At 41.6% G+C, this 24,787-nt stretch overlaps 3 protein-coding genes across 9 annotated transcripts; 2 read left to right on the top strand and 1 right to left on the bottom strand.

Moving 5' to 3' along the window:
- Nucleotides 1–147: 147 nt before the first annotated feature.
- Nucleotides 148–4,121, top strand: rnf113a (ring finger protein 113A). Its single transcript, XM_083780001.1, has 10 exons — nt 148–261; nt 1,579–1,658; nt 1,778–1,876; nt 2,163–2,270; nt 2,961–3,070; nt 3,183–3,289; nt 3,388–3,477; nt 3,567–3,660; nt 3,751–3,857; nt 3,985–4,121. Exons 1-10 carry the CDS (start codon nt 153–155, stop codon nt 4,053–4,055), a joined length of 975 nt encoding a protein of 324 aa, XP_083636127.1. The 5' UTR covers nt 148–152; the 3' UTR covers nt 4,056–4,121.
- A 37-nt stretch (nt 4,122–4,158) lies between these two features.
- strada (STE20 related adaptor alpha) lies at nt 4,159–12,591 on the bottom strand. 7 transcript variants are annotated; one of them, XM_083779993.1, is made up of 14 exons: nt 12,454–12,585; nt 12,098–12,262; nt 11,804–11,868; nt 11,424–11,481; nt 10,072–10,100; nt 7,916–8,018; nt 7,662–7,783; nt 7,281–7,389; nt 7,041–7,164; nt 6,791–6,962; nt 6,195–6,299; nt 5,383–5,645; nt 5,257–5,299; nt 4,159–5,163 (listed from the first exon to the last, which is right to left on the bottom strand). In XM_083779993.1, exons 3-14 carry the CDS (start codon nt 11,837–11,839, stop codon nt 5,008–5,010), a joined length of 1,320 nt encoding a protein of 439 aa, XP_083636119.1. In that variant the 5' UTR covers nt 11,840–11,868; nt 12,098–12,262; nt 12,454–12,585; the 3' UTR covers nt 4,159–5,007. The 7 variants fall into 7 exon arrangements, with proteins under 7 accessions (XP_083636119.1, XP_083636118.1, XP_083636122.1 ...); XM_083779992.1 differs by lacking the exon at nt 12,098–12,262 and having other exon boundaries at nt 12,454–12,591; XM_083779996.1 differs by lacking the exon at nt 10,072–10,100.
- Nucleotides 12,592–13,055: 464 nt separating this feature from the next.
- ddx42 (DEAD (Asp-Glu-Ala-Asp) box helicase 42) lies at nt 13,056–23,135 on the top strand (the record flags this gene model as incomplete). Its single annotated transcript, XM_083779016.1, has 18 exons — nt 13,056–13,135; nt 14,244–14,468; nt 14,599–14,749; nt 15,308–15,369; nt 15,708–15,744; nt 16,119–16,271; nt 16,612–16,716; nt 17,695–17,814; nt 17,911–18,087; nt 18,620–18,748; nt 18,873–18,972; nt 19,056–19,103; nt 20,139–20,236; nt 20,364–20,640; nt 20,791–21,017; nt 21,110–21,217; nt 22,081–22,182; nt 22,314–23,135. Exons 2-18 carry the CDS (start codon nt 14,251–14,253, stop codon nt 23,133–23,135), a joined length of 2,934 nt encoding a protein of 977 aa, XP_083635142.1. The 5' UTR covers nt 13,056–13,135; nt 14,244–14,250.
- Between the last annotated feature and the right edge of the window lie 1,652 nt (nt 23,136–24,787).

The raw sequence follows: 24,787 nt of genomic DNA, 5'->3' as shown, positions 1-24,787 counted from the left end.
AAATTGCAGTGATGGTTTGCTTATTGACCACTAGAGTGCGCAACTTGTCCTTCAAAGATACCAAAGACATCCAGTATGTCTCCAGGCCACAGGGAGTCGCTAAAGTAAGTTAGGTCGTTTCTTTTTCTTTTTTCTTTTACATTGTTTTGAAAATGGCGGACTCAGAAGAGCCTAAAGCTTCTTGCACATTTCTGTTTAAGAAATCTACTAAGAAATCTAATTTCTCCGCACGAAAGAGAAAAGCAAGCGACAGTGATAAAGGTAAGAGCTGGTCAATCGGAATCGAACATGTGCATTCTCTGTACCTACTAGTATAATGGCTACAACTACAACTACTGCTGCTAGCTTCACATCTCATTTCACCAACAGCAGTCCCTGAAATCAGCCCAGACGCAAATAAAAAACCACACCCGTGCGAAGTGAGTCTAACTCTAACTCATGTTGCTATGATTAGGTTAACGTTAGCCGCAATTTGCAACTCTAGATTTTTTAAAATAATTGAATGAATCTAGAGTTGCAATACCCTCCATTGTCTCCCCACTCATCCAATTTGGTTTGCGATCTGCTTGTCTTAATTAAACGACGTTAAACTCACCAACATTGCAGCTGTAGTCCAAGCTTGAATTATCCTCTTTCAATCTGCCGAGCTTGTTTTTCATATAAATCCACCGTAGACAATGTTATGAGCTACTTCTGTCAAGACATCCTCTGCAGGTGATTCTTTTGCAGTTTGGAAGCACTCGTTTTTGTTCACGGGTCGCGCTGTTGACTCCTGCATTATGTGCAAATTCGAAACAGGAGTCCTTCCAAACTCCAGCACTTAGAAAAAGAATCACCTGCACAGAATTTCTTGACAGAAAGTAGCTCATAACATTGTCTACGGTGGATTTTTATGAAAAACAAGCTCTGCAGATTGAAAGAGGATAATTCAAGCTTGGACTACAGCTGCAATGTTGGTGAGTTTAATGTAGTTTAAGACAAGCAGATCGCAAACCAAATTGGATGAGTGGGGACTGGGAGTCAATGGAGGGTATTGCAACTCTAGATTCATACCATTATAAAAAAATCTATAGTTACAAATTGCGGCTATGTCAGATTAGGTGATGTAATACAAACAGACAAAACAAACATTTAATGTTTGTGTTAGTGACTAAACAAACCTTAAACTCTGTCCATTGTCAATGGCGTTTTTGAGGGGCGCTAGGCCCTCCTATACACAGGTTTAATGTTTGTCTTTAGTTCAATGTATGTTTTGTAACCGCATTGACAATGACGGGATAAATGTGTCATTTACATCATATTGTCTCTTTATTGTTAATGGCGTTTAATGTTTGTTGCACCATTTGTTTTCCATCACATCGTCCTAATCAACATGAGTTAGACTTTAATATATTAGCGCCGCTCACTTCACACGGGTGTGATTTATAATGTTTGTTTAACTAAACCTGTATAGGAGGGGCTGGCGCCTCAAAAATAGCAAAACCGTGTGTGTGTGTGTGTGTGTGTGTGTGTGTGTGTGTGTGTGTGTGTGTGTGTGTGTGTGTTTCCACGTGACGATTAATGGGTTCATCTTTTCAGATGGCAACAGTGATGAAGACCAAAAGAGTGTGGTCAGAAGGGAGAAGAAAGAAACTCGAGTGAACCCTATGATTCAGAGGGTAATGTGTTCATTTTACATAGTCTGACTAAACTCTTGTTCACAATCACTTCAGAACTAGCCAGCCTATTGTTTAATTCACTTGACTGCCAGTCTGACACCGTCTGTCTCCTTTTGCAGACAAAGAAAGTCGAGAAAGAGGCTGTGTCATCCAGTGAAGGTGAAGGTGACAAAGAGGAGAAGAAGATCACGGTTGCCTACAAGTCTACACGGTCAGCAGTGAGTTCAAATCCATCGTCGCTAGTGCTTAATTTGTAAATTATTAGGTACCGGAGCTCATGAACTTGACACAAATCAAGCCCTATGGGTCACATACTTTATTCATCAGTAGTCGACCTCCAAACCCGCTGACAACATCTAGCCATTATGTCTGTCTCAATATGTTTGATTTAGTTGATTTTACATAACATATTATTTTATGTTGTTATAGCTACATACCATCTCAGCAGAGTTGACCCAATTGAAGCTTATTAAATGTTTATTTTCCCTCCCATTCTCTGAAAAGAAACCATCAGGGCCTGACGATATGGGCGCAACCGCTGTATATGAGCTGGACACTGAGAGAGACAAGGATGCACAGGCAATCTTTGAGAGGAGTCAGAAAGTCATGGAGGTAAGGAGATTAATTTAAATAGGCTTTGTTAATGACTCATCTCATTTTTGTGTGTGCAAGGACAAAATAGTTCTGTCAAGTAAACTATTTGGCCATGTATGGGGCAGTTGTATCGGCCAGAATAATCAAAACTAGTCATGTGGTTGCTTTGCCGTTTTCTGAAGAATCAACAGTTCTGAGATAGCAGATGCTCTTGGTGCACACATCTAACATTCTCTACTGTCAAGGTGACTTGGCTCCTATGTTTCCTGTTTGTTGTGGTGCTTTTCCACTGCATAGTCCTGGCTGGGCATGCCACATTTCTACCGTCATAGGGATGCGCCACCCCTCACTCCTTATCACTAAACTTATTTGCCATTTCTTTAATAATAATAATGATGAATTGCATTTTATAGTGCTCAAAGCGCTTTACAATGGTTCATTCATTCATACATTGGGAGGTGAAGCAGCGAACAGTCGACGGCAGCGTCCTCACTTCCCACATTCACACACCAATGGTGGCAAGCTCACACCGTTGGAGGCAATGTAGGGTTCAGTGTCTTGCCCAAGGACACTTCGACAGGAGGAGCATGGATTCGAACCGCCGACCCAGGGATCATTGGACGACCTGCTCTATCTCCTGAGTCACAGAACTGTTTTAAAATGTTTTTTCAAAACGGTAAAAAAAATTGCATACTTTTTCCTCAACAGGAGCTAGAAGGTAAAGAGGATGATAAAATCTATCGCGGAATCAACAACTATACCAAGTTCATCAAGCCAAAAGACACCACCATGGGCAACGCTTCCTCAGGCATGGTTAGGTGAGCACTCAAAATCCTATTTATTTTGTACATCCTAGACTAATTGCCCAACCCCCTTTACTGTCATTAAGATTCATACAACAGAGATTGATTCTTCCACCCCGTTCTTTAGGAAGGGACCGATTCGGGCCCCTGAACACCTTAGGGCCACAGTCAGGTGGGACTACCAGCCAGACATCTGCAAAGATTACAAAGAAACTGGCTTCTGTGGCTTTGGAGGTGGGTTGTAGAGGCTGAAAGACTGCTCTCCTGTTAAAGTGAAAACTGTTCAGTCATTACTATGGAACATTCCCATGAGCTTCACTCCTGTTTAACAGACAGCTGCAAGTTCCTGCACGACCGCTCGGACTACAAGCATGGCTGGCAGATTGAGAGAGAGCTGGACGAGGGCCGATATGGCGCCAATGGTGAGTACGACAGGAAACATGCAATTCTGTCGGCCAACTTCTATTGTATAAGTATGACATCCCTGAACACCACTTGTGTTCTCCTCTAGACGAAGAGAACTATGAGGTGAGCAGTGACGAGGAGGAAATTCCTTTCAAGTGCTTCATCTGTAGGAATTCCTACACAAACCCCGTTATCACAAAGTAAGCCTCTTCCATTTCGGGATCACTGCTGTGTATGTGGAGAAACTTTAACCACATATGCATTTGATAACCGGACTATTTTTCTCCCAGGTGTAGACATTACTTTTGTGAGGCTTGTGCACTACAGCATTACCGCAAGTCCCAACGTTGCTATGTGTGCAACACACAGACCAACGGCGTCTTCAACCCCGCTAAAGGTAGGAAGATCCTTGATATGATACATCTTATGGGGAGCCCCAGAGAAATAATGGGTTACTGCTTAATAGATTTGAACTATTTTAAAAACTTTAATTATCCTGAGTGTTCTGATTTCATTTATTCCAGAACTGATGACAAAGATCCAGAAACAAAAGGCTATGACAGACCAGCCACCCTCCGATGAGGAAGATGATTAGCTTCATTGTGTGTACACAACCCCCTCCCCCTTTTCAATTTGGAATAAAATGTTGATATTCATAGTCGATGTGAGTGATTGTTGCTGTTTAAATCGAGACATGTAAGTGAACAATGTTTATTATCAAGTAAAATAGTCAATATTGACATTTGTAACACTTTTTTCTGGTCTCTTCCATTAATATGTACATGCAATCAGATAAAAACTTCCCAACAAGCACCATTAACATTCACTTTTTTTGTAACATTGCCCAAAGTTAGGTTCAGGAACTAGACAGTCCTTCGTTCTTGGAGATTGAAATAAACATTAACTCCTGTGCAACAACACTGGCCCCCATGGGACATATAGGAACACAAAACAGGCGGAACATAACAGGCAGAGGCCTTCTGTAAGGGATGCATACACATGCTGTACATTATGTCATCCCTTGGGACCAACAAGTGGAACCTTCCATCTTTTAGTTAGTTCTGGGAAAACCATGTGAACTTCTGATGTTGCATGAAGCAGATGGAGACACAAAGTAGCTGTGATCATACAAGAGGTAGAGTATCCCCTGCTGAATATTTTTTTAGAAGCTTTCCTCTGATCTTTCATGATAATCTAGATCCATAAACTGCTCTGTTCTAATTCTAACGGCTCCAGTAGGGGTAGAGTCCTGTTGCAGCTCCAGGTGGCTTGTGATGAGTGGAAAACAACTTGTAGATAGGTGCGTGTTCGTGAGAAAGAGGTCATCAGTGCAACAGTCTGTGCATATCTAGTAGAGCGAAAGCTTGCAAGAGACATCAAAGAGGCAAAATGGCTGCTGGCTTTTAAAGTCACTCAGAGAGGAGACACTCCCTTTTTAGTTTTAAGATCTGAATTATTTACAAGGGAAAAAGGGGCATTACAAAAGAAAAGCTCAGTATTGCTGTCAAAATCCCTTTTTTATACATCTTTCCATGTCCGCTCCACTGTCAGAAGTCCCAGTCGTCTACATCCAAGTGGCTGAGGCCAGACTCCAGGCTGGCCAGGCCAGATTGTGAGTCCTGGGGCTGGGAGCAATCGGAGCTGGTGATGGGCGACACAGGCCGTAACAGCTCGGGAAGGGCCTCTGATGGCCGGCGCTTAATCTGGAGTTGATAAAAACAGTTGACAGTTTATGGAAATTATGTTTTATTTTCAATTCACGTGTTCTGTCAGAACTGTATTTCTATCCTACTCACCTGTTTGAAGAAGGAGTGGCCTATGAGAGCTGCGGCAGACGGTCTGAAGGGATAATTTCATATTTAATGAATGACTTTGGCCATCAGGAAGGTATTCTCCACCACATACAGGTATTTTTGGCTCACCTCTTTTCGGGGTCTCTTTGTAGACACAGCTCCACGAAGGCATGGAAGTGCGGAGAGAACGTTCGGCTGTAAGGATGTCCCGACGAGGAGGAGGAAGGTTCTCCTCCGTTAGAGTGACGGCCGGCGGCCCCGCTGGCCCCGGGGCCTTCGCAGATCCCGGAGTCTGCGCCGGAGCGAGACGGCTTCATGGAAAGCTCCTCCGGGGGGATGGTGGTGGTGTCCAGCAGACACGGCACGGTCCCGTTCAACTTCTCCAGCAGCATCTGTGGAGCAAGGGGAGTTTAACCCATTCTGACCTGAGATCAGATTCTAAAAATGTCTTCTACATCCTGACAGTTTTCCATTCTAACCTGAGATCAGATTCTAAAAATGTCTTCTACGTCAGTCGCTCTTCGATTTTTCAAAAATAGCAGACCTACAAGCTCGTAGCACGCCACTCGGTGGCGCGCTATGAGCTTGTAGATCTGCTATTTTTCAATAGCTAAAGCATGACGTAATGCTAACACCAAAAGGGGTTCCCGCCCCAAAATGGGTTAAGGCCCCATTTACATTGGCAGCCAAATACAGCCTGACTCAGATCTGAGCCACATCCAGATTGGAATGGGATTTGTTTAAATGAGTCATGTGACCTGTTGGACTCATTTAAACCAATCAGATTTCAATCTCGACGTGGCTCAGATCTGATTAAGGCTAGATTTGTCTGCCAGTGTAAATGGGGGCCTAAGAGGGGCTGATAGCTACAGTATATACAGTACATGGGCAATACTGGACTGGTTGAACGCCGAGTTACCACTTATCAAGCCTCGGCCCACCTGTGTCGCTGGCATGTCTTTGAAGGGGACATGCCCGTTGGCCATCTCACAGGCTGTGATGCCAAGACTGTAGATGTCTGACCGGGAGTCGTAGCCCTGTAGATTCTGAGAAACACAAATCATCCCAATCATCATCATTACAGTAGTAGTGTGGATTTCCATATTCTGTTTTTCACCGTTTTAGCTCGTACATATTTTTGCATGTTTACAATGCTGGGTCAACAACATCCAACTAATTAAATCAGATTAGAATCTTAATGCAGTCTACAGTCAAATTAATCGTATCCTCTCATGATACTGTAACATTGAGATCATCTGCTCACTCATGTGTGCAGAGCACAGACACAGACACTCCAATGACTATATTGGAATATTTAACTGTTGGAGTAAACAGACTAAAGGAAGTGTGTGTTTTAAGCCATTGACAAATTGAGCTACTTTGTTGCAAACTTACACCAGTATTAACCTATTAATTCACACATTACACCCTTGAGCATTTTAATGTAGTTAAGCATTTTGAAAACTGTCATACGTTTCTATGTGATATTACTGTAGGTACCATGTCATGGTAAGGTGTTGCTGAATCAATGCCTCACCTGCTGCAGCACCTCCGGGCTGAGCCACGGCAGAACTTTAACACTGTACTGGGGGAAGTCATGGACCACTCTGACCCGCTGGCCATGACGGATGAGACTGAAGATGCTCCGCAGACCTGACATGCACACCTGTGCGTCAGCCGAGATCAACACATGGCTGGCCTTCACACTCCTAAAGAGAGGCAGGAAGTGACTGGTCTGGATATTATAACGTGTGTGTGCCAGCACAAAAGAGAGAGAGAGAACTTACCGGTGTACATAGCCCATGTGGTGGATATATTCAAGAGCTTTGAGCATGCCAAGCAAAAGATAAGCGATGGCCAGCTCGTTCATCCCCTCGGTGAAATGACTGCTGATCAAATCTCTAGCTGACCCTGGAGAGTGATCAATCGGGGGGAAAAGGTCAGGGTCTCAGCCAGGGCTGTGATGACATTGTTTCCTTCATGATTTCCTATAAAATGTGGGATTCATAAGGCTATTTATTTCTCACCATAAGCCATGAATGGCGTAATGACCCATAGCTCATTTTCAGCTATGAAGATGCTCCTATAAGGTAAAATACTGGGGTGATGGAACAACTTGGACACATGCAGTTCACCCTGTGTGGAAGAGACGGAGAGAACACCATTAAATAACAAATATATGCGTATATTGCCGAATCTTAGGCATAAGAGTGGGCAAATAGAGGAATGTTGATAAGAGAGGATACATAAATGGACCCAAATGTGATGTAATGAGGCAAGATAGGCTGAAAGGCTTTTACATAATATCAATACATCATATCAACAGATGATAACTAAAAAGAATGTGCTGCCCAGGAACAATAAAGTCATTTCTGCCATGGTTGACCCAGGAGATACTATGCACAGACCTGCAGGTAGGCAACCATGTCATTGGTGCATGACTCCAGGTCAATCCTGCGGATAGCGACGTGTTCCCCTGTGGGTCTGTACCTGGCCATGTTCACCGTCATCAAGTCCTCCAGACCTCGACCTGACATGACATGTAACACACATCAATGGGCGGGGAAACAATCTACACACAACACATCTTCAACCCTTCCCTGACAAACAGCACAGTGCTGGTGGTAGCTAAATATTAGGCCTCATCTCTGAGTTTACTAACCGATGACGGTGAGGAGCTCGTAGGCATTGTGGTCAGGCAGGAAGCTACCCATGGTGTCCCTATGGGGGAGTGGGGTCAGGCTCTCCTGGCTCTCCTCATGGGCCTGAGGGGAGAATGAAGGTTAATGGAAGGCTAATGTCGCTATGATGTGCAGCACTGTGCCTCAAGTACCTATGAGAATGGCAACTAGAAGCGTTGTTACATTTTGCGACTCAACAAGTTGTACCGCGTACCCATCTGTCTGAATCAGTCCCCTCTCACACAAGTCCCTCAATTCACTGCTTTTGTTATAATACCATGTTTAAAGTATTCTATTTATAAGAATTTGTCCACTAATTATTGTCATGGCACAACTGTTGCACATGATAGTTCTAGACAGGAATATTCATACAAGCCATTATGCTATGGCCTATACCTGCTGCATGGCCTTCTGTGTGTCAGGTAAAAGCATATAATGTAGTACATCATCAATTAACTGGGTATACATACTGTAACAGCTGCATTACAGATGACATGAACAAATTGTTCATGTCATCTGTAATCCTGACTTTGTTTAAGGAACCCAACACCACAGTACACATGACATTAGAGTAAACACCCTTTGAATAATAAAAGTACAAAACATGGCTTGTCAATGGCACCACAGCGATAATAAAACATTAAAAACAAACCCATCAACAATCAACCCATTGATATCACAGGCACAAGATTCACAGGAACCAGGTATTTCTCACAAGTTGTGCTTCCTCAAAACACATCATACAAATGTTACTTTCAAATGAAGGAGAAAAAAAAGGCAGTTGAGAATAAGTTTTTTCTTCTTGAGCACCATAATGGTTGTGCAGCAAAGTATATTTAAAGGCTTCTGATTTGAAGGCTTCTGATTTCTAATAAAACAGCCATTTAAATGATGGAAATGGATACAGTAAATAGCAACGACAGCATCATATTTTCTCATTGCAAAAAAGGTGGTGGTGGGGGTCAAAAAGCTGTCTAAGCATTTGGTGTTTCCATGGTGACCAGTGAAGAGGCACAATCCCAGAATTAGAGCGCATATAAAGAGCCACCATGTGTAGTATAGAATTTGTAGTTTAGAAATGTTTTCCTAAACGAGCAGTTTGTGTGAACAGTGCATGAGACCAAAATTGGATGTCCTCAGTTGCTGCTCCTTCAGCCAAAATTAAGCCTTTGTGATCCAACTTTGAGTCTTATTGGCATGAACGCAAACATGCAGTAGTATAGCAGTCACGTTCATATTATTTACCAGCCAAATTACAATGTACAAATAATTACTTTAAAAACATTCCCAGTCTATCCATTCTAATTCTGCGGGTACCATTACGATTGCCATGGCGATCACACTGAGAAGGGGTTGCCATGCATCACTATTCACTACGACTGAACACTATCCAGTCCATCCACCCTACAGTCACAAACTGACATTTAACCAAAGTGTGATTTTAACAAACAACAGTGTAAAAAGTCAAACATTCAGTTACTCACACAACATTAAACAGTTGTAAGTTTCATCTAAATTAAGTCACAACTTTTAGTGAGGGACTAAACACTTTTATCCAAACCAAATGTTATTTGGAACATCACATACTGTACAAACGCCACACTAAAGCCTGAGTTTGGACCCATTTAGGCAGGAGGTATAAGAGGATTATTTAATCCCCCTCTCTGAAACAAAATCCACTGTATGTGTGTTTAGTGAAAATGGATGATGTGCCTGGCCAGGTGGAAAATACCCTTATATATATATATATATATATATATATATATATATATATATATATATATATATAAATATTTGGCTTTTTCTCATTGTTCTCATAACTGTGGGCGGGGTAAGCATATAATATGTCCAAATTACTTTTGACTAGTATAAATAGTTTAATTTGTGTTGGCACAAAGATTCTACCATTTCCCCCCCATCTTCTCTAATAGTTACCCTGGTGAGTGAAGTGGGATGGCCATTAAGCAGTGTCATGAACCAAATGCTCATGCGTGGAAAATGCACAGCCTCAGGGCTGGTGGAATCCTTTCCATACCGTTAAATATTCTCACAATGTGGACACGCATGCATGCACGCACGCACACACAGAGGTTCACGGGGGGTTTTGACAAAGTTGTGACAACTTTACCACACTTACTTTCCTGTGAGAGGGTCCCTGAGCTTGTTCTGGGACAGAAAAACCACATCAATGAAATAAAACACATATAAACACACACACACACACACACACAGCACAAGAGAAGGATCCATGTATAGAGCCACTCGCAGTCTTACTTATTGATGGGCGTGATCATCACTTGATCACTAATTACTTTCATGTAAAACTGATCATTGGGCTGGATATACTGTAGAAGTATCATTACAGCCAAAATTTGCCACGGCAGCACAATCGTTTCTCAAAATAAACATTCTCAATATGATTTGGTCAGTCAGTTTGTTTCCACAAACCTTAATAAAGCATTCACATAAAAAAAAAAAAAAAAAAAATCCTATAATGTAGGAATTTAGAAAATAAAAAATATATAAGCCTCTGCATGTATTTTTGTTCTTCCAGATATATGTAGTATTATGCAAGTGATGGGAGCAGAGCACATCCAAAACTAAAATGATATGCTTGTACAAACATGCACCATAATGCAATTATATGCCAGCAGGAAAAATGACAATGAGGCAAAGCTTGCAAAACAAAGACTACACCAAAACACCACCCCATATATTTTCCATTTGACACCTACATTTTTATAATCTCTGTGCCAAAGAAAAATGGTTTGTTTAATCATTTAATTCATACGGTTTACCATGAAAACTCTGCATAGATCAGATTTAGTATAATAGGCTTCTTTGAAATTACACAAAACATGACATGTCGATAAAATAACCAGTATTTACTGAATTCCATGATGTAGTTCATTATAGTTAGTCAGTCAGGATCAAATCTAATATAAATAAGTATATATATAGTCAAATAAGTTACACTTGACATTTACATTTTATACTTTCCCTAACCCAAGTAATCTTGAGTAACTTCAATCATGATGCTTTTAATTATCAGTGATAAAACTATGCAAAAAGCAGAAAAAAGGAAAACCTTGTGCATTTAGAAGAAATTAGGACCATGTGCTGACAACAAACAACCTGAAGCATTGATTAACAGCAGAAAGCATACAGTACAAGACACATGACTGCTTGTATTAGGGCTACTGCCCACCTATGTAACAGAAATGCACACAAGCTTTGAGGTTAAACCAGTCGCGGAACAGAAATCAACATATAATACCCACACTGCTTTGAACAGTGTTGATTTTAAGAAGCAAAGCAAAGCAATTTGTCTTTGAGAACAAAGTTACAATTTATATTAAATGTTAGTTTGTTTTTGGTGTGTGTTTGACATCTGGTGACGTATGTTTGACATCTGGTGACGTGTGAACTTGAAGCTGTGGCTTAAGAATATTGTGTACTTTAGTAACTTGGCTTGTTTTGGGATCTCACCTCCAAATAACTCCAAATCCCGCAGGCTCTCCACACTCAATTTTTCTGATACCCAACGCTGACAGACACAGAAGTATAATTACAAACATGGAAAAAAGAGGAAATGCAAAAGAATTTAAGGAGCGGTTTTCCATTTTCCATTAGTTCTCAAATGACTCTCGCTTATTCTACTGTTTAACTAGTAGGCCTATCTAAACAATGTGATGCTGTGAATTCAAACGTTTCAGAAACAGAATATAGCCTAAAAATACATAATCATAAAAGAAATGTATTTTTTATTAAAGAATGCATTCCCATTTCAGTGGTGACAACATGTGTACTGCTTAGATTAAGTAGTGCTCATGATGTGCAGTATTACTGTATTATTCTTGTTCACTTACGAGAAAAGACATGAATCCAGTTGACAGCATAAACATTAAATTTCAAAAACCCAACCAGGGTATATCTGTGGAGAAAAGTACTGTTAGTGGGAACCAACCCCTGTAAGGACCAGGGACCAAGATGAACTCCTTCTGATGTCAACAATATATATATTTATTAGCATTTGAATTTTGAACACACACAATATTGGTAGTAGTTAAGTTAAATAATTTTGCTCCTGTAACTAAGACCAATTTTCTCATTCTGAGAAACATAAACTGACGTATAATAATATATTTCTATCTAAAACTCACAAGATATTCAGTGACAGTCTCATTCAAGCATTACTGCCAATCCACTTAGGCTGTCTCTGACGCCGCTAATGATGTGAACCTCAAGTGTCTGTCTCGTAATAACTGTGTTATTAGAAATCAACCAACGAGTTATTCAAGGCTGCACCGAAAGCATTTCCACAGACGCTGGAGGAGAGAGAAAACTAACCATTAAAAACAACGACGTTTTAATGGATTGACGACAGACCTCTCTTTTCTGCCATGATGGAGGGAAGGGAACAAGCTAACGTTAGCCTGCTGCTGTGGTCATAAATCACATTAACAATCACAAACAGACCTGGTTCTGCCAATAGATTCCCCAGTAGTAAGTAACCTACCGGTGTGGGACGTGTTTTCAGCACCGACGGGATGAAATAACGCCTCGTAGCAGCGCGTCAGTCAGTCGATGTAACGCTTTATGAAGCCAATATGAGGGAGAGAAAAAACACACAACAGCACTTTTATCTTTCCCTTCCCTTCCAGCGCGGTGACAGCTCTCTGCTCTGATTGGCCGCGGCGCTCCTGTTTACATTACGTCCGTGCGGCGGTGTCGCGCGCCCAAGAACAAAACGCAGATCTACAAGCTCAATTGAATTCAATTCAAATAAGCTTTATTGGCAGGGGAAAACATACGTTTACATTGCCAAAGCAAGTGTCAAAATATAATAAAAACAGTTGAAAATGGGGAAAGTATATACAGTTGCAGGGGCGGTGTTTATTTGCAGTCACTTTGGGAGTTGGGACAAATAGCAGCATGTTTTCTCAAGACTATCTAAATAGTAAAAAAAAAAAAAAATTAATCGGATTTAAAACTATACTACTCACGACGCTCCGCGTCCGCGCAGCTTCGTGAGCTTGTAGATCTGCGGGTTTCTTTGGCCGCGCGACACCGCCGTACGGACCGATCATGACGGACAATATGTGCGCGGCGTCGCACAGTAATGACGTCAAACAAACAGGTCGGACGGATCTGGAAGAAATAAGAGGACCATAAATAATTTTGGATCCGAAAACAAACAGGTAAATATGGCGTCCATGTGGTCCTATGAAGCGTTATAAACGCGCACAGCTTAAACTAAGAACGTTACGGTGCGGCCTGCGTTGTGGAGGTCAACCCAACTAAAGCATGTTTTATACACCGTCGAGCCTCGATCGTTCGTCGCACACCGTCGCGGCCTGAACAATTAAGACGCCTTGGTGTCCTGGTGGTGTGGTGGTCACTGAATAGTACCGTGGTCACTCACACTGTCACACACCATGGTTCTTCTGCTCAAACTGCTGCATTTATTAGCATGTCCTAAATATGATATAATATGATGCTTGGAATAGTTGTTTGAAATGAGACCACGCAGCGTTGGACCCAACATTTGACCTTACATTCTGCATTTACGCAGCAGGGCTGCTGCCAAGTCTGCCAACCTTCCTTGATTCGGCAGGAGACGAGTTCCCTTGATTTCGCCTTGATTTTGTATCAAACTCCAAATTCTGAAATTCACCACAACACAGGAAATTACATTACCCCCCCCCCCCCCCCATTTAGGGGGTGTGGTCAGCACATGCCATGCAATCATCATAACATATGGATATTATATTCACGTTTAAGTGATCACTGGTTATTATTAATATGGATATTAAATTGATTCAGTCATCAAATCAATTTCGGTAGTCTACTGTTAGTTTTAATGGATACAGTTTAAAAACGTAGCCAATAGCCATCTTTTTTTTTTAAGTTGCTAGTAAAGCAAGCCTGATATAAGTATCAAACTCCCTAAATTCACCAGAACACAGGGAATTACATGATTTACATCACATCTATACTCTACCCGCCTACCGCCTTGGGGGGGATCTGGTCAAATGTTGGCAGGCCTGACCCCTATGCCTGACCCAGATGGCTTAGGAAATCCATAGTTAATTTAACTCGAGTGCACAAATGGAACACAATGGAACCGTGGTTCCATTTGTGGAATAAATAAACACTTTACCTGACCCGGTAGCGTTAACAAACATAAGTAACATGTCACCTTGTGCTGCTGTTCCATTGGGGCACTGGGATTATGAAGCTGGCGTCACATTTTGATTGTTCAATTCTTCCCATAATTATTGTTTTCCTTCCATTTTTCTACCACAGTGCAGTTATGAACTGGAATAAGGGTGGTCCGACGGGGGGGAAGCGAGGCTTTGGTTTTGGAGGATTCACTCTCGGAGGTTCTTCTGGGAAAAAAGAGGAACCCCGCCTACCTCAAGCTGCGTCATTTGGAGCCACAGGGTCATCTGGGGCATATGGGAAAAACCAGCAGCTCCCTTCGTTTTACAAAATAGGGACAAAAAGAGCCAATTTTGATGAAGAAAATGCGTGAGTGTGTGCACCCCTTCCATAAAGATTTGCTCTGTAGGAGTACCAGTGTGTCAAATATAAATTCAATAGGCTCTGCTTCTTCCTCAAAAAAGGTCTCTCTCATGTCTTTCTTATGTTCATCATCTAGGTATTTTGAGGATGACGAAGAGGAGTCCGGCAGCAATGTTGATCTGCCATATATTCCGGCAGAGAACTCGCCCACACGGCAACAGTTACCGTCTGGTGGTGGCTCCGACAGCGAGGATGACCCACTGGATGCCTTCATGGCCGAGGTCGAGGTGAGCGGGCCATCAAGGATAGAGGGTTGGGGATCCAGAACCACGAGGAACCAGAATCACTTACAAATGTGATGGAACCGATCCCGGCTGTCAGAGCTCGTATGTGGACTTCACGTCTGCTGTATAATTACAATACTTGGTGGTTCTCAAACTTACATTTCATGGTCCAACTCTTAAAGTGCACAAATGGAACCAAATGAACCTGTAAGGATCCATTTGGAACTGCCTATAGGAATTGTTAACGGGAACCATTAAGAGGGAATCGTTAAGGAACCGGATTTGTTTAAATCCTAAACGATTCCAACCCTAATCAATAATCCTGATATAGGTGCTTGTAGATTGGCTGTTTTTGTCTGTCGTACGACTAAGTACAAATATGGCCACAAAGTTCCGAATCACTATCTGAAGCACTCATTCACCAAGTACTGCTAGACAATTTAATCCTACGGTCACTGCGGTTCTGGCGAGCTGCGTGTTAACAAATTATTGCAGACCTAAGAGATTGTGCTTTAGATTTTCCTCCTGATTAAAAAAAATTATGTTCTGTCATTGTCCCAGAGCCAAGCAGCCAAAGACATGAGGAAACTAGAAGAAAAGGAAAAGGAGAAGAAATCTGCAAAGTAAGACTTGCATTTGTTTATTTGCTTACTGTATTTGTTTTAGTCCTTTCTAAGGTCCTTATGCAGGTGCCCAAATTTGTACCATGGTCATCTAATGATAAATCAATCAAGACAAATTAGCATTTTTTTATTTATTTTTATTGGCAAATAATTTATCCTGATAGTTTACAATGATCATTCTTTTTATATCTTCAATTGGCTTAGATGGCATATGACAAACTCCTCGATTTGACAAAGATTTACATCAGATAAGTGACCTTAGTCATAGTGGGATGTGGGCTGCATTTGGTGTTTGAACGAGCCGCAGGGAAGTTTTTTTTCTCCGCTTGTCTTTTCAGGGGTATTCGTGATGACATTGAAGAGGAAGATGAACAAGTGAGTGATCCATCCCAAGTTCTTAATTCACTACATCTCTGATCAGAGAAGTGTCGATTTCAACCATTCCCCCTCCCGGCTCCCACTCTCACACCCTCTTGTACGCAACATGCAGGTTGCGTATTTGGTTAATCATCTTCAATGTTTACTTATTTGAACATATATACGGTAATCTTTCACACTTGAAGTGACAACAGAATACATTTGATATGTGATGAAAGTGTGTTGAAAGTTAACTTTGACTGTTCTAATTCTGAAGATGAACGTCCCATCAGGTATTGGTGAGTCACTTCACAAGTGCAGCATGTACGCTGTGTTATGCAGCGAGCTAGCCCAGTGTTTTACAATGTAATTCTGTTCTGTACTCTCTGCAGGAAGCATATTTTCGATACATGGCAGAGAATCCGACTGCCGGGCTGACCCTGGAGGAAGAGGATGAGATGATCGACTATGACAGTGATGGGAACCCAATTCCCCCAACCACCAAGAAAATCATCCTGCCTCTACCGCCCATTGACCATTCTGAGGTAACGTTTTAGTACTGATTTTATTTCTTCTGTATGTATTGTACTATGTGTGTCCCCTCCAAAGTAGACTATTCACAGCTCATGCCACTAGATAGATACATGACTTCACAACACAGAACCACCCTTGGCCACAAAGGCCTGAAATGTTTGTTAAAGTGAAAATGAACCACCTTTGGCCACAAAGGCCTGTGAAAATGAAGAGTGTGAAATCTGGATCATAGTTAAAAATCTATGCATTCAAGAAACAATGATTTGCTATCAATAGCTAAACCATTATTAGACTGAAGTCTTTCATGCAATATCTTTGTTAGTTTTATTAACATGCTTTTTATTTTTGTAGATCGACTATCCACCTTTTGAGAAGAATTTCTATATAGAGCATGAAGAGCTCAACATTTTAACACCACTTCAAGAATTGGAATTGAGACAGAAGCTCAACTTGCGGGTAAGTCCAGGACACAGATATGCTGTTTTCTTTCTTTTTTTTAAATTCTGTTTATTGATAAGCACACTCATTTATACAGTTGTACAGAACTGGGAGGAGAGTGAACATAAACATTTATAGCATTATTGTACCATTTATTTCTCTCCATATATTTACTCCCCACTCCGTGTTCCATAAAATAAAATATAAATCTCAGTAAATCATGAGCCATCCCCCCCCCCCCCCATTTTTCTATATGCATGCATGTATATACATACATACATACATACATATGTAACCCCCCCCTCCCGCACCATAGTGTACGTACAGTCTGTTCAATTTGCATAGAATGAGTCTGTGTGATGACAATTGTATGAAAATACAAAGACAGAAAATAATGTAATGACAGAAAAAAATGGGTAACGCGGCTCTGTGCATGATCAATCCATGTATTTTTTTAGAAGCAGGATGTTAATGTGCATTATGTGCTACTGCAAAATACAAAGACAGAAAATAGAACCTGTTGATATAAACATGAGACATAGTGATGATGGAACAATACTGTAATAGTGTTCATCACTGTAGTATACATGAGAGGTCCCTGATTACACCAGTTCCATGAATGTAATATATTAATGTAAGATATTAAAACCCATTCAGGCCTGACGTCGAAATCTTCTGAAAGATTTGAGGCACATTTCTTCAACGACCTTTCAAAAATAGCAGACCTACACGCTCGCAGCGCGCCACTTAGTGGCGCGCTATGAGCTTGCAGATCCGCCACCCTTTAATAGCCAAATCACAACACAATGTATGTAACAATCAAAAGGGGTTCCCGCTCAAAAATGGGTTTGTAATGGTAGACTTGGTAGGGAAAAAAACTGAAAATAAAATAGATATGCTGTTATTTAAAACTTTATTTAGGCCTTTGACATGTGTGCTGTTATAATCTTGGCAACTTAACTTATTTCTCTTATATCTTCTGTTTACTGTCCCTAGGCATCTGGTGCAGCCCCCCCTAAACCTTGTACCAGCTTCGCCCACTTTGGGTTTGATGAGCAGCTAATGCAATCTATTCGCAAGTCTGAGTACACTCAGCCCACACCTATTCAGTGTCAGGTATAGTAAACCATTTTTAATGAAATAATACCAGAAAGAACACATTTTGTTCTTTTCTTTTAATTCCACCTATTTTCTATTTTGTCTGGGATGTAGGGAGTGCCCATAGCACTTTCTGGACGTGACATGATTGGAATAGCTAAAACAGGTAGTGGGAAAACTGCAGCTTTTATCTGGCCCATGTTGGTTCATATCATGGACCAGAAGGAACTGGAGGCCGGAGAGGGGCCAATAGCGATCATAGTGTGCCCTACCAGGGAGCTCTGTCAGCAGGTAAGACATGTGGAACTGGGCTCACATTTATTGGAAGACATTGAAAACAGACGTAATACTTAAGACAACTACAAGATATCTAAGAATCTATCATTTACATCTGGGGTGTCCAAACTTTTTTCAAAGTAAATATTAAAACACCCAAGGGCCAACTACATCTCCTAACATAATGTACCGACGGACTATAACAAAGTCACATATACATGCATCACATTTAAACGATTCTATTTAACTATCGTCATCAATATTTAATATCAATGGTTTTTTTCAGCCATATGTCACATTACCAAATGTAACCATACAAGCAAGGTAAAAAACAAATACAAGGAACACTGACAAATCCCATAGGGTAGCCGTTCATAATACAATTCAGGTATGAAGCTGTGGGCCATATAAAATTCATCCCAGGGCCGCATTTGGCCCGTTGGCCGCACTTTGGACACCCCTGATTTACATGATGAAATCAAGAATGCAGTTATCCTATCTTGGAGAAAGTTATCAAAATAATATGACGACTAAAAATCCTGCACAGATCCATGCAGAGTGTAAGCGCTTTGGCAAAGCCTACTCTTTGCGGTCCGTGGCGGTCTACGGAGGAGGCAGCATGTGGGAGCAAGCCAAGGCTCTTCAGGAGGGCGCAGAAATAGTGGTGTGCACCCCGGTAAGGAAGGAATTGGGTAACGCGGCTCTGTGCATGATCAATCCATGTATTTTTTTAGAAGCAGGATGTTAATGTGCATTATGTGCTACTGCAAATGTAATTTGAACAGTTTGTCTTCCCACAGGGTCGACTGATTGACCATGTGAAAAAGAAGGCCACGTCTCTGCAGAGGGTCACGTACCTAGTGTTTGATGAAGCAGATCGCATGTTTGATATGGGTTTTGGTGGGTTGCCTAACATGTTGTAAAATGTATTCTTTTTCGGTTTGTTTGGTGTTGAGTTCTTATAATACTTTTCTGTATTTCAGAGTACCAAGTGAGGTCTGTTGCTAGCCATGTCCGTCCAGATAGACAGAGTAAGTAGATAAACCTTTAATGTGATGGATTGGGATTGTGTGTATTATGACAGGGTGACTATAAAAAAGGAAATGTTTATTACGTAGTATACCAGACATTGTATTCAAGAATCAGATTTAACGGGTAAATAAAGATTATATGATAGTTTGTAATTAAGGACAGCACTCCATTGACAGATTATTGCCATACAGAAAGTTTGCATTGGCAATTGGCTCATAGCAGTTAAAGCTGCTATAAGCAATAATATGTCAAAATTTGAATGCCCTTTTTATTTTTTCGTATTCAGACAGCCAGCAATGGGTAGAACGCTCCCAAAGAAAATTAGTCTCTGACACATCTAGGGGCCACAATCTGCATTCAAAGATTTTCCTAAAAGCTTTGTCATTGGTCGATTTGCCTGTCTGCTTCCTGATTGATTAGTCACTGCGACCAGGTTTTTTTCGACCAATGACAAAGCTTCTAGGAACATCTTTGAATTCAGATTACGGCCCCTAGATGTGTCACAGAGACTATATATTTTTCGGGAGCGTTTTACCCATTGCTGGCTGTCTGAATACCAAAAAAATAAAAAGGTCATTAATATTTTGACATTATTACTTATAGCAGCTTTAATCATACATATCAACCTAGCACAACAGGTCTTTCCCAGCAGAGGGAGCCATGATCACATAATGTAGGTATCAGGTAATTTATTAATAAATGAAATAAATTGATGGAAGCACAAACAATTGCACACATTCATTTCATAGGAAAAAGCGAATGAAATTCAACCCATCATAGGGAAAGAGTATCAGGTCTATACGACGCACTCTGTAGAAGGATTGTCTTACCACCTCTCTGTAGTATATTGGTGGTAAGAAAGAGGATTGCTATCTTAGTATTTACCACTAGTGATTCAGCACCCAGTTTTTAGTAATACCGGTAATTGCAAGTCCAGTATGTTGTATCTAATTTGCTGTTTGATATACAGTATGTGTTAACGTACAACATAAGTTGTCGTTTTCCTTTGGATCTAAACATGACTGCCATTACAGCCCTTCTGTTCAGTGCTACTTTCCGAAAGAAGATAGAAAGGCTGGCCAGAGACATCTTAATAGATCCCATTCGTGTGGTGCAGGGAGACATAGGAGAGGTATGTGCCCTCACTCATTTAACACCTATTAAAGCGTTAGCATGTTGCCTAATAGACTTAAGCAGCTCTCATACTCTGTAGTACAAAGGGCAAAGGAGCCTAAACACCCATCACCCTCTTCTTACAGGCCAATGAAGATGTGACCCAGATGGTGGAGCTGTTTCACAGTGGAGCAGAGAAGTGGAGCTGGTTGACACGACGTTTGGTTGAGTTCACGTCCTCGGGCTCCGTTCTTATCTTTGTCACTAAGAAAGCCAACTGCGATGAGCTAGCCACGAATCTGACCCAGGAAGGTCACAGCCTAGGTCTCTTGCATGGAGACATGGACCAGAGTGAGAGGAACAAAGTCATTGCTGACTTCAAAAAGAAGAACCTGCCCATTTTAGTGGCCACTGATGTTGCTGGTGAGTGCCAGACAGTGATAAGGGTGGCAAATCCTGGCAATAGACCATATACACAGCATTTTGCATTGAAAAAGTTGTTTTGACTACCGAAGCAAATTAATACAGTCATTTTATGATGCCTAATCTGCTGTTTTATTTATTTATCAATAGCTCGTGGTTTGGATATCCCATCAATTCGCACTGTAGTGAATTATGACGTTGCCAGAGACATTGACACGCATACACACAGGATTGGTCGAACAGGTCGTGCTGGAGAAAAGGGGTTGGCTTACACCCTACTCACCAATAAAGATACGTCATTCGCTGGTGACCTCGTCCGTAATATGGAGGGGGCCAACCAGAATGTGTCAAAAGAGCTGATGGACTTGGCCATGCAGGTGAATTACATAAGCAAGCTTCTAAAATAACCTTCAACTGTGTATTTCACAAGGTAAATTTCTAATGTTAATTTATTTTTCTACCCCCCTAGAATCCCTGGTTTAGAAAATCTCGTTTCAAAAGTGGTAAAGGAAAGAAGTTGAATATTGGAGGAGGTGGTTTGGGGTACAGAGAGAGACCCGGCCTGGGAGCTGAAAGCGTAAGTGTAAAAAATTAAATAAAATAGAAAAACTATTCACCTGGTAAATATATTGTCTATTTTTGTATTATGTTAATGGTAATGATGATAATGTCAAAAGTTTGAGTGAGTATACATACTATTGGCACAGTATCGCAGATTTCATTTATTGCTGAATTGTCCATCATGCAACACGTACATGATCTGTGAGTAAGCGCTGCCTGAGAGTAATATTACGGGCGATAAACTCCACTAACCGGCCTGCTGGCGTAGCGGTCCGGCCACCTAGGCTACGATGAAGCCTGACAGCATGTCGCGGGGTCCCGATCCTGACGGCCTTTGTTGTAACTTGTGTCACTCCTCATCTCTCTCTCTCCACTTCCTGTCAGCCTACTGTCCTATCTATAACAAAGGCATACAAAATAAAAACTCCCTTTACCAAGGGTGGCCTCACCAGACGGAGACCACTACTACATATAAGCTCAAGGACTTGAGTAATTATGACTACTGAATTTCACTTTTGGCATCAATAATGGTCTCTAATTAATACAAGCAATTTAGTATAACCTTTGTTATAAAATTCTGTTAAAGATGAGCATCACAGTGATAAAAACAGCTCCAACATAATACTTGTATACGGTACATAATAAAACTATAGCTTTCAAAGTTCACTACCCTTTCTCAGCTGGATTTAATTTCAGTTGTGTCTCAGAAGGCATGTATCCTAACAGAATTTTATCAAGCAAGCTGTCTGATCACGTGTTGACATGAATCTACACAATACTAGTACACTCAAAAGAGCTTTCTTTGTACATTTATTATAGATTAACTACTAGAGTCATAGTGTGACTCATAATATTACTAACTGTTGTATTCATTTCCAGGAACGCGGTAGTGGATTGTCATCGAGCATGCTTGAAAGCTTTAGCAAACCAACCACGGGAGCTATGGGAGACCGCATGTCAGCAATGAAACAAGCCTTTCAGGTATTCCCACTGCCTCTCATCATGTATGCCGTTGAGTCCTCAATGACTCCATGTGTTTTTGTTTTGTTTTCCCAACATGGCAGACTCGGAGATAAATGGTCATTTATCTCCGAGTCTTCATCTTTCCTCAGGCCCAGTACAAAAACCACTTTGTGGCTGCATCTGGCGTCCCTCCTAAGCTCACCGCCAAGTCCAATAGCTGCTCTGGATGGACGAGTGCTGGAAGCATGACCTCGGTGCCCACAGAATCTGCCTCACCCATGGCCCCTCCACCTGCTCTCAGTGGTGGGACAAAGTTGGCTGGCTTCGCCAGTGCTGGCTCCCTGAGCATGGTGCCCAACAGTCAGCCCAGTTCACAAACTACGTACCCTCCTCCTGCCCCATCGTCACCCAGGGACAGCTCCCGGGACAGGCATGGAGATGACAGAGGGCGCCACGGAGACAGTCACTCCCGCCATGGTGACAGGAGTGACCACCGGCACAGCAGCGGAGGAGAGCGGGATCGCCACGGCGACCGAGACCGCCACGGTGACAGGGAGCGTGATCGTCAAGGGGACAGGGATCGCCACGGCAGCAGCCGTAACGGAGAAGGAGGCAGAAGGGACAGAGACCGAGATGATGGGAGGAGTGGTGACAGGAGTGGTGACCGAGATGATGGGAGGAGTGGTGACAGGAGTGGTGACCGAGAGGATGGGAGGAGTGGTGACCGAGAGGATGGGAGGAGTGGTGACCGAGATGATGGGAGGAGTGGTGACAGGGAATGTGGAGACAAGGCTAGCGGGGAGGGGAAGGTAGACAAAGGGGGAGACGGCTTTGGGAAGGGGGACAAAGGGGGAGACAGCTTTGGGAAGGGGGACAAAGGGGGAGACAGCTTTGGGAAGGGGGACAAAGGGGGAGACAGCTTTGCTGTTCCAGATCCACCAAAGCGTAAAAAGAGCAGGTGGGACAACTAAAAAAGAAAATAAATTACACAAAATATCTGGACACAGCAGTAGGATCTGTAGACAGAGAGCCGGACAGCATATCGGAGAAGGCTGGCACAAGCGAGGGATTTTAATGATTTGGTGAACCTCAGATAATGTTCTTGAGTGAAGAGCGATAAGGGATGATACTGTGATACTGGTGAGGCAGTTGTGATAGGGCTCAAACCCCTCCTGGCATCAGACAGGCCCACATAATTCCGCCACTTTACATAATAATATGACTGTTTTAATCTGAATTCAGAGAATGTTCATCAATGTCAATCCACTTGAGCAATAGAGTTAATTCTTTTGTCAGAGAGCTCTCCAATTGTGTTGGTTGTCTTTTCTTCTCTTACACATCTCCACATGCTTTTTGTGCTCAAAGATTTGATGACGTATTTTCTTAATGGTTATTTGCTAAGTGTGTTGTTAAATCTACAGTGCTAACTCTTAGACAGTGCTTTTTTAAGGTGTTCCATGACGAATTGTGTTTGCGTTATGTAACATGTCATAACAGTTTTTTTGTCTATTAAGTTTTAGCAAAGTGCCTTTCCTTGGCATTTAGTGTTTTTTATTCTCTTGAAATTGATGTCATCAAGCTGCATTTTGTTTGTATGAAAAGGTTATGAGTGGGTGTCAAGTTTTGACTAAGACTCCCTTTTCATCTATTTTTGTATCTATTATCTATGGCTGTTTGTAAATCTGTGTCCCTCAGCGTATTTGCCCCAGCTAAACATCTGTGCACCTGAAAACTTAGCCCAGTTATATGCATTCATACAGAAAGACAAATGTTCTAAAATAAATAAATCTACTACACTGTCATCCTTGTGTGTTTATTTTCTATTGGGCTGTTTAATCATTTATGTTTGGGTGATTAATTATTGTATTAGTCCATTTACATAAGGGAGATAGATTAGCCTATAGTATTGGGAGTCTACTTACCAAGTAGCTTAAGATTCTTGCATGAAATAGATTATTTAGGTGGAGAATTGATTTGTTAAGACCAGTCTGTCTGCTAAAGCTAAGGTGCTATTGTATTTACTGGTGAAACCTTTATGACAGTCAGCCTATTTATCTCTATGGAGTTAGCTTCTGCCGGTAGAATTTGAGCTTGTATTCTAGCTGGATGCAGACTTCATGGGTGTTATTAATCAACTCTTAAAAAAACCTGAATAAAACCCCAAAAGAGGTTTCATTACCATTCACATGGCTTTGAATGGTAATGAAACTATCCATCTTCAACCGCTTATCCGTAGTCTGTTGGATTCTAGGTTTAAAATAATTATTTTCAGTGGGTCCAGAAATATGCTCTATTTTACCTATGCTGTGGTATGCCTATTAGCACGTACACTACATATCGGCAATCGGCATGGCCATATATGGGCAAACTGTATACTGATGACGTCATCAAGCCAGGGATCTGAGAGAGAGATATCCATATATGGGCAATAGAAGGGACAAAGACAGAGATGTCATAATGGGTGCAGGATTAGTCAGCGTGAGGTCTCTATACTATAGTAACAGAAAGATAGCACAATAGTGGAAAAGGCAGAGTGTAAAAGAATATTTGTGTGGACATCTGGCTTTTGTAGCCATTGAGACGATTGAGTCATACAGCATGAACGTTGAGACCTAGGCTTACA

This window comes from Protomyctophum parallelum, assembly GCF_964188405.1.
Source record: "Protomyctophum parallelum genome assembly, chromosome: 13".
Classification (NCBI taxonomy): Eukaryota; Metazoa; Chordata; class Actinopteri; order Myctophiformes; family Myctophidae; genus Protomyctophum; species Protomyctophum parallelum.
The sequence above is the reverse complement of the archived record's forward strand: the minus strand, read 5'-3'. Positions and strand labels throughout refer to the sequence as shown.

Coding starts and splice junctions, on each gene's coding strand:
- rnf113a (XM_083780001.1), top strand. CDS start 153: ATGGCGGACTCAGAAGAGCCTAAAGCTTCTTGCACATTTCTGTTTAAG. Junction 3,290..3,387: donor TGGCTTCTGTGGCTTTGGAG/GTGGGTTGTAGA, acceptor CCTGTTTAACAG/ACAGCTGCAAGTTCCTGCAC. Junction 3,478..3,566: donor GGGCCGATATGGCGCCAATG/GTGAGTACGACA, acceptor GTTCTCCTCTAG/ACGAAGAGAACTATGAGGTG.
- strada (XM_083779992.1), bottom strand. CDS start 11,839: ATGTTTATGCTGTCAACTGGATTCATGTCTTTTCTC. Junction 7,390..7,661: donor ACATGGTTGCCTACCTGCAG/GTCTGTGCATAG, acceptor TCTTCCACACAG/GGTGAACTGCATGTGTCCAA. Junction 6,300..6,790: donor GCCCGGAGGTGCTGCAGCAG/GTGAGGCATTGA, acceptor TGTGTTTCTCAG/AATCTACAGGGCTACGACTC.